Genomic DNA, 9798 nt, shown 5'->3' on the forward strand with positions numbered 1-9798 from the left:
AGACATTTTGTCAATTTCCCAGCTGCCCCTGGTCATGTGACTTGTGTCTGCACTTTAGGAGATCAATGCTTTCTGGCAGGCTGCTGTTTTTCTTTCTCAATGTAACTGAATGTGTCTCAGTGGGACATGGGTTTTTACTATTGAGTGTTGTTCTTAGATCTACCAGGCAGTTGTTATCTTGTGTTAGGGAGCTGTTATCTGGTTACCTTCCCATTGTTCTTTTGTTTGGCTGCTGGGGGGGAAAGGGAGGGGGTGATATCACTCCAACTTGCAGTACAGCAGTAAAGAGTGATTGAAGTTTATCAGAGCACAAGTCACATGACTTGGGGCAGCTGGGAAATTGACAATATGTCTAGCCCCATGTCAAATTTCAAAATTGAATATAAAAAAATCTGTTTGCTCTTTTGAGAAATGGATTTCAGTGCAAAATTCTGCTGGAGCATCACTATTAACTGATTCATTTTGAAAATATTTTTTTTTCCCATGACAGTATCCCTTTAAGTTATGTTTGTGTGGCAGTCCCCTTTAACTGAGACAATATTTTGATTGGGTTAAATAAAAAAAAAAACTGTAAATGGAGTCTCTTTAAAATTCTAATGCCTTAGAAAGTATAACAGTCTAACGGAAAGATTAGCATTGAGACTGCTAGGGGGAAAAATTACACATTAAAGTTAAGATATTCGGGTTAGCTTTGTTATTGGAAACTTTAAATAGCACAGGGTCAATCGAGCATGAGCATAAAAGCAATCAGGCATACAGAAACTGAATTTAGAAAGGTGATTGCTGAAAAGAGTTAAACATATTGTAAATTGATTTAAACAGCAATAGTAAGTCTTAACAGTAAGAAGGCGAAGCAAGAGGACGTTGGCTCCTTGGTATCAGAGTTAAGTAAACTTGTTGATGGAAACAGGGAGAAGGTGAGAGTTTGAACTGCTTATATTGTTCTACTTAGTTGATAAACCTGTTAATAGAGTCATTATTTGTAAATGATTGATTGAGGTGCAAGAAAACAATATATAATGTAGGTAAACTAAATGTCCAGGGCCTGATGCTGATGTTATTCACACAAGGGATAGGTTTAATGGAACAGTAACACCAAAAAAATGAAAGTGCGTTAAAATAATTAAACTGTAATGTACTATTTCACTGCACTAGTAAGACTAGTGTGTTTCCTTGAGAAACACTACTATAGTTTATAGAAACAAGGTGCTGTGTAGCCATGGGGCAGCCATTCAAGGCTTAGGTTACATAGCAGATAACAGACGCATCCTACAGAATACCATTGTATGCTATTACAGAGTTTATCTGTTATCTGCTATGTAACTTGTGCCTTTTCTCTTTTTTTCAGCCTAAATGACTGCTGGCATGGCAGCTTATTTATATAAACTATAGAAGTATTCCTAAAGCAAACACGTAACGTTTACCAATGCAGAGCAATAATAATTATATTTTAATTACTCTAAAAAGCTTTTATTTTTTTGGTGTTACTGTACCTTTAACAATGCTTTACAAATAATGGTGGTAAACGTAGTTGGCTCAGTGTTAGTGGATTAGGTCAAGGGTCAATCCATCGTCTTTTGATTTCTAAGTTATTTGAAATTGGCTTTGATGGCATTGTCCATACTCAGAGTCGGACTGGGCCGGCGGAACACCGGGAAAAAACCCGGTGGGCCCCGCCGACCCAGATCCGCGATCTTCAACCGGCTTTCTGCTGCGACTACACGAAAAATTAAGTGCGCGCCTGCACACTTGGTGGTGGGGCACACGCTCGGCGGCGCACCAGGGGAGTTTGAGAGCCCCCTTCAGTCCAACCATGTCCATACGGTCTCCATATTTGCTGATGATACTAACTGGCAAGCACCTGCTACCCTCCATAGGTTCATGAAGACGAAAGGGACTTGAAGGAACCTGCCTGAATCTCCCGATACATAGTTTGATAATAAGATTATTAATATTTCCAATAAATCTTTCTACAATCATGAAACTTACACTGATGGATTCATCTGTCTCAGGAGTTTCAGCCGTTCCACTGTCATAATTTGATAGCAGTGCAATTTCTTAAAAAAATATGAAAAAGAAAATGGAAATTGAGAGCATGAGTACAAATATAAAAAAAAATTATAACACAAGCAACGCATTTGTTCAAATTCTGGAATTACCAGGGTTTGTTTTTACAAGTAGAGCTATTTGTTTACAGTTGCAACATTTGTATTGAATGTTTTTTTTTCTAAACATTAAAATTGTACAGTAACTGTACTAAATTTAGACCCACAAATATGATCTGTAAAGTAAAGTCAAGGCATGATGAACATGATGGCCCATTCTTCTATAGAACACATCTTCATAGATGTCAATCGTCAATATACAGGTTTAGGATGAGTTATCCAGAAAGCTCCATATTCTGGGAAGGCCATTGCCCATAAAGTTCTCTTTATAAAAATAATTAACATTTTAAAACGGATTTCCGCTTGCTCTGGCACCTTGTACTTGTTGGTAACTAAGCTGCACAAATCCATATTGGTGGCAAAACAATCCTATTGCATTTATTTAATGTTGAACTTAATGTTTTGTTTTTCCCCGACCCTATTTTATTTTATGTCAATGTGCCATTAACTATCCTAAATAAAGAATAATATATATATAAAATGAAAAAAAAAATGTTGAAATTGAAACACTCTTTAGCAGACATATACAATTCTAAGACCCAATAAAAGCTAGTGATTAAGTGACTTATAATTAAAGAGAGAGTCACATTCAGCCTCTAGTTCTTGCAAATTCCAGTTCTCAGGGAACATACTAAGCCATTAGCTCAATGAGGATTCTGGGAGGTACTGAGGAGGAACAACTAGATTGGACTAGATACTCTGCACACAAAGAAACAAGTCTGTTTTTCATTCCAGCTACAAAAACGCAGCTCTTTATGAATTGACTTTCTGCATCAGAAAGAGAAACACACTGAATGGAAAATAAGGGGAACGGCAACATCTGCACTTCAGACAAGCTAATGAGCGTGTAATGTGGCTCTGTAATTGATTGCCATAACTACTCAAGGCATGTGATGACACAAAATTGAACAAAGAATTAGAGAAGAGGCAGTCTGGTACACATTTAATTGGGTAGAAAAGTAGCAGTTGCCGCTAAATATATTTTGTGCAATATGTATATTAAATTATGAATTATGGTTTTATGAAAGATGAATTATATCATGAACTTTTATGCACTTATATTAGTGATGTGCGGGCCGGGGCGAAACCTGTGGGACCTGTGGTATCGGGCCGGCTCCTGCACAAAATCTTCGGTTCGAGGGCGGGTCCGGGTTGAGTTCTTCTCCTGCTCTCCCCGCTTGAAACCTAGCACTGCCGGCTTCTGACACCTAAAGTTATAGGGGTATATTTATCAAAGAGTGAAGTTAATAGTGAAGTTCTGCCACTAGAGTGAAATTCCGCCACTTCCCATTCATTTCTATGGGGTTTTTAAAGGTGTATTTATCAAAGGGTGAAATTTTACTTTCACCCATTGATAAATACGCCTTTCAAAATCCCATAGAAATGAATGGAGAGCTGCGGAATTTCACTCTAGTGGCGGAACTTCACTCTTTGATAAATTTACCCCATAGACTCTCGCCCGTCTCTTTTGTGACATCACTGCTGGTCGGGCATGGGTCTATAAATAGAGGGGGAATGGTGGGTTAGGAGGGGGCGGGTTAGGGTTGGGTGCGGATCAAGAATTTCTCAACCCGCACTCCACTAACTTATTTGTATTTGGGGTTCAAAAGACCATGTAAGTGGAGGAAGAAGACATCATCTACAGCTTATAATGTAATATAATATAGGAACAGGTGAGAAATAAAATTAAATAGAAGAAAAAAGGAGGGGTAGAAGAAAGGAAAGTGGTAGAAGAAAATTGAAAAGAGGGGTAGGAGAAAGGCAAGTGGTTGAATGTAGTGCTTATTTGGTGTTGCACTTTCTTAGTGTCACAAGAGCAATGGAAAGGGCAGTAATGACAATGAACATGATGGGAAGATGAGATACCTTTCCACACCAGCCTTTATGGAAGTAGGTATGTGACAGAACACAAAAAACTTGACCATGCAGAGAACGTTTATCCTATTCATCTAGCCCACGAGGAGTGGCCTTTTATAATCATCAGCAATCAAACTTAAAAGTATCCACCCCAATATATATATATATCTTGCTTAATTAAATTGTAACCGCCCCACACCCACATAGTGGTTTTCGTAGTGGCAACAGCTGAGGGCACTTTATTGAGTTTAATGATGTCAAATTACTATAGCAGTTTGTAGCTATGCAAGCAATTATATATTTTAGCAAATATTGTGCGTCTGCAAGATAACAGCAATAGTGAAGAAGTTCTTGTCTGAAATGGAATAACACTTAGGATTGTCCCTAGAGGGACATCAACATATTGTAGACCATTTAGAATGGATTTAAGAAGCCATATGGACTGAGCAAATGCATAAATGCGGACTAAAATTTACACAGCAAGGATTCTCTCCGTCGAAGAGCTTGTGGTTTTATAAGGAATATTGAATATCTATTTACTGGTGTCTGTTCATTTGACAGTGGTAATATATGATGATGATGATGTGGCATGAGATATCCCCTACTGGATGAACCAATGCCGCCTCTAATTAAACCTAGCTAAAATGGATCTCATGGTCTTCCCCCCCAAACCACTGATGGCATGGCCATTAATCCTGTTAATTTTGTCAAGCTGTCTGGCAGTTATTTTGTACCAGTCCCTTTCCTTCTCTAAACATATTAATGCCACAGCCAAAACCTGACACTTTTCCCTACATAATATTGACAAGACAAGGCCCCCTCTTTGACAAGTAATAGCTAAACCCGAATCCGGCCCTTAGCCTGTTGCAATCTCCTATTCACTGGTCTCCCAGACTCCAACCTCTCTCCACTGCAATCAATATTGAATTCTGGTGCTGGAATCCTCTCCCCTAGGAGTAAACCATAAACTGGCAAACTCTCTATCCTGACTGTCTGTTAAGCAAAGGATAGCATATAAAATCTGTCTGCTAACATTCAAAAACCCTTCACTCTTCTCTACATTTCCTTCCTGTATGTTCCAGGCCATCTCTCCGCTCCTCTCAGAACTAGGGTTGCCACCTTTTCTGGAAAAAAATACCTGCCTTCCTATATATTTATCTTTTTTTTCCTATTAAAAACCATTGGGATCAACCATAATTTTTACTGGCCAGGCCGGTAAAATACCGGCCAGGTAGCAACCCTACTCAGAACCATCAACAGTTTACACCATCCAAACCCAATGGCATCTCTCATCTTAAATCTTTCTACCTGTGGTGTTTTACCTTAGGAATTCCATCCCCAAATCTATCAGTAGTAACATTCTCTAAATCTCTAAGAAAAACTCAGATTCAACCTTTTGGAGCACTAGAACATATCTTGTCTGGTCCAGTTCTGACACTTAAAGGGCATGTAAAGCCTAAAATAGAATAAGGCTAGAAATGCTGTATTTTGTATACTAAATATAAACATGAACTTACTGCACCACAAGCCTAATCAAACAAATAATTTATGCTTTCAAAGTTGGCTACAGGGGGTCACCATCTTGTAACTTTGTTAAACATCTTTGCAAGACTAAGACTGTGCACATGCTCAGTGTGGTCTGGGCTGCTTAGGGATCATCATAAACAAAGCTGCTTGAGTTCTGCATGGCTGGGAAGTAAGGCGGGGGCTCCCCCTGCTGTTCATAAGTATGATTGTTTCCCTGCTCAGCAGTTAGGGACCGTCAGACAATTCCTATCCACAGCAGTAAATGAAGGGATAATTTCACTGAAAATGGGATTTTATTTTTTTGCCTTTACATGCTCTTTAAGGGCAAATGCCCAAACCTCTGTACACTTCTGCTTTCGATTTGCATGTGTATGTCATACTCCCACTTAGACTGTAAGCTCTATAGGGCGGGACCTTCTTCTTAGTATGTCCAACACAAAACATACAGATATATATTGAAACTAGAGGTAAACAGAATTGCTTGCCATGCAGTGCCATTCAGGTCTCCTTTTGGTAGGTAGGATTAGCCAAGCTGAATGGGCATGCATGTGGGCAGTCAACAACTGGCACTTACCAAGATATAGCGGAAATGTCTGGAAGTGGCTAAAAATATCTAAGCTAGACACTGCCATACCGGAAACATAGAGAGATTGTAAGCACAGTAAGGCAAGTGAATTTGATAATGTTATGTAGAAATGTTTTCTTCGTTTTCATTTATTTCTTAAGTCTTTAGTCAATAAATGGAGAATCTACTGTAATTTCTTTAGAGGGCCTGAGGAAAAGTTTGAGATATTTTTAAAGGGGAACTATCGCGAAAATGAAAATGTAATATTAGCTTCAGCATACAGAGGTAAGAAACTTTCTAAATACAATCAATCAAAAATTCGGCATCATTTCTGAAACAATCAAGTTTACCGTCACTATCCCTCTCTCAGCATCTGTTTCTCTTCATTCTGTCTTCATTCAGGAGTTGGGAGTCAGATGAATGATCCAATATATCTTATAGGGGGGCTCCTTTTGCCTAGAAGATGTATTAGAGCTCACTCTAGTAAAATCACCAGACATCATGTCTCTCTACATGCAGGATTTGTGCAAAAGGCAGTTATTTTGTTATATTTATTTGTGCTGGAATCAGTTATTTGAGTAAGATCTAATTCATCAGATGCTGAGAGAGGAATAGTGAAGATAAACCTGATTATTTTAGAAACAACACAGAATTTTTAATTGATTGTATTTAGAAGTTTCCTTCAGTATGAGGAATCTTATATTAAATTTTCATTTTCCTGATAGTTCCCCTTTAATCACTTTCGTTGTTCTTGAAACAACCTCTAGGTTCTTCATGAACAACGATTAACTTGATCCACTAAATAGATGTGTCTGGTTTCACAATCTGGCACAATAAGGGGATCAAACTGTAGAGCCAATGATATCAGAATTGCATACTACTTCTAAACTACTTATACGACTGTACTACTAATTGGGCTCAACTACCTCTTAGCCTGGCACTGCATTCAACATTTTCACGTCAGTTTTAAACATCACAAGACTTGCCGTCATGTGGTGCAGTGGATTGAAAGTCATTATATGACCTGTTTAATATCTGCAAATGTATGGAGAGGCAGAGGGGAAACATTATTACTGTAGCAGCGACTTGTTAAATTGCTTAGAAGAGCTCTCTATGCAATTTTATTTTGAGGATTTACATTTCCTTTAATATTATCTGGGCTTGTGTAGTTATATGGACTAGTCATGGATAACATCAAGATATCATATATTCAAGTGCTGAATATATATATATATATATATATAGATCCAAATAAAATAAGTTTTCATTTTTGATAAATCCCAGTGTGCGTCAGCTTTCTGTATGGTTATATATATATATATATATATATATATATATATATATATATATATATATATATATAAAAAAGACAAGAAATAGTATACACACCACATATTATATCTATATATTAGGGATGCACTGAATCCACTATGCGGCCAAACCCCCGAATCTTTCTTAAAAAATGCTGTGTATTACAAATCTTTAAATACCCACAATCCCTCCACAAGTGACGCCCTGAAGTGACATCATAACCAATCAAATTATTCGATTGCATCGTTATATCATAGATGTGAAAACAACTTGTTGTTTTCACATCTATGATATAACGATGCAATCGAATAATTTGATTGGTTATGATGTCACTTCAGGGCGTCACTTGTGGAGGGATTGTGGGTATTTAAAGATTTGTAATACACAGCATTTTATCCTTGATAAAGACCCCAAAGAGGGTCGAAACGTTGGAGACACTGTGAGTTTTTGAATATACCGTTGAATTTTTTTGGAACACGGAGTGCTGGTCCTTTCTGCCATTTTTTCATATATATATATATATATATATATATATATATATATATATATATATATATATATATATATATATAAATAAATATATAGATACATCAAATTCTATACTATACCACAAAAAATAAATAAACAGAAACCAGTAAATACAGTTTCTGTGCCCCTTATTAAATATGAGGTCTTCGAGGAAGAAAATCCTCGCTGTGTAAATTGTATTTTTTTTAATATACATTTACAGTCTGTACTTATGAACAGAATGTTATTTGCACAGTACATATGGCTTCTTAAATCAATTCTAAATATCTTACAATATGTTGACATTCCTCTAGGAACGAGCACGAGTATAATTCCATTACAAACGAGTTCTTCTCCCCTATTGCCGTTATCTTGCAGACACATAATATTTGCAAACAGTGGGTATTAATGGAATGAATCCCAGAGTCAGCACTTAAAGCAGGAAGCCCAGGAACCATTTGGAAAATGACTGAAGAGGTTTTTAAAGCTCATTTGAACACCATTAAACATCTGCCTATTTTATATCATTGATTTAATCCATTTCTGAAGACTAGCGATTCAAAATTAAAAAGAAAAAAAAAAGGTAAAGATGTCAATTTAAGCACCACAGGGGAACCTTCCCCAGGAGAACTCTTTGGAAATTCATCCTGTGCAATCTCAGACTGATAAATCTACTGATGTGCAGCTATCAAAGCTGGATACATTCAGTTCCTATTAGCATCCAGGAATTCATGCATCACTTCTTCACCAAAGCAGTAGTGAAAGTCACAATATGCAAGGCTGGAATCGGGGTAAGATGCTGAGAAACAAACAAAGGAAAGCTTTCCATTGCCTCTCTGCATAAACAACAATATCAGAGCCTTTCAGAAAATCTAGATATAACAGATACAACAGAAAAAACCTTCAAATACTTTATTACTGTATAACCCTATACGAATGAGTATCCAGTATAATTACAGGCCAATACAATAGTCACCATTAGTGATGGGCGAATTTGTCCAGTTTCGGTACGCCACGGATTTCGTGAATTTCCCGCGAAATTCTCTATACTTGCGATAAATTTTCGACATGCCGATTTTGACGCCTGCAACAATTCGTCGGCGTCAAAATGGGCGTCAAAGTTGACGCCGGCGCCCATTAAAGTCAACGGCCGTCTGTTTATCGTTGCGTCAAAAAAAATTTCAAATTCGCCCATCACTAGTCCCCATCATTGGTATAAAGGCGATCACCTGCTAAGGGCAGAGATGTGATCAGATTCGGGGAGATTTAGTCGCCGGCGATAAATTGCCTCTTCTTCGCGGCGACTAATCTCCCCAAACTGCCTCCCGCTGGCTAGAATCTAAATGCCTGTGAGGCAATTTCGGGCGACTTCGGAAAACGAATCGCACCGATTGCCACCGATTTACATTCTAGCCGGCAGGAGGCAGTTCAGGGAGATTAGTTGCCCCAAAGAAGAGGAGATTTTTTGCGGAGCACTAATCTCCCCGAATCTGAACGTGTCTCTGCCCTAAAACACCAAGATTATGGCCTTTATCAGGAGAGAACTAAAGGAGAACTAAACCATTAAATAAATATGGCTATATATTCATATAGTGCACTTATTGCACCAACCTAAAGGTTCAGCATCTCTATATCAGTAATGATCCAGGCCTTCAAAACTGTGCGCAGGAGCTTACCATCTTGGAATTTATTAGGAGTGTCAGTGACACTGCACATGCTCAGTGGGCTTTGAGCAGCTGTTAAGATGTTACGGTTAGGGGTCGTTGCAAATCATAAAGCAAAAGAATGAGGTTTGCCTGCCATATAAGCTGATGCTACAAAACTAATTATTAAATTTTGTTTTTAATTACACTGGTTTCTGAGCTG

At 37.9% G+C, this 9798-nt stretch overlaps 1 protein-coding gene across 10 annotated transcripts in view; it reads right to left on the reverse strand.

Annotated features, from left to right (window-relative positions):
* mast4.S (microtubule associated serine/threonine kinase family member 4 S homeolog) overlaps positions 1-9798 on the reverse strand; it is a 332602-nt gene that overhangs the window by 49446 nt on the left and 273358 nt on the right. For all 10 annotated transcript variants that reach the window (XM_041580528.1, XM_041580529.1, XM_041580530.1 and 7 more), the window contains one exon: positions 1990-2057. In XM_041580528.1, the coding sequence (XP_041436462.1) occupies positions 1990-2057 (68 nt within the window). The remainder of the gene's footprint in view (positions 1-1989; positions 2058-9798) is intronic.

The sequence above is a fragment of the Xenopus laevis genome, chromosome 1S (assembly GCF_017654675.1).
Source record: "Xenopus laevis strain J_2021 chromosome 1S, Xenopus_laevis_v10.1, whole genome shotgun sequence".
NCBI classification, from domain to species: Eukaryota; Metazoa; Chordata; class Amphibia; order Anura; family Pipidae; genus Xenopus; species Xenopus laevis.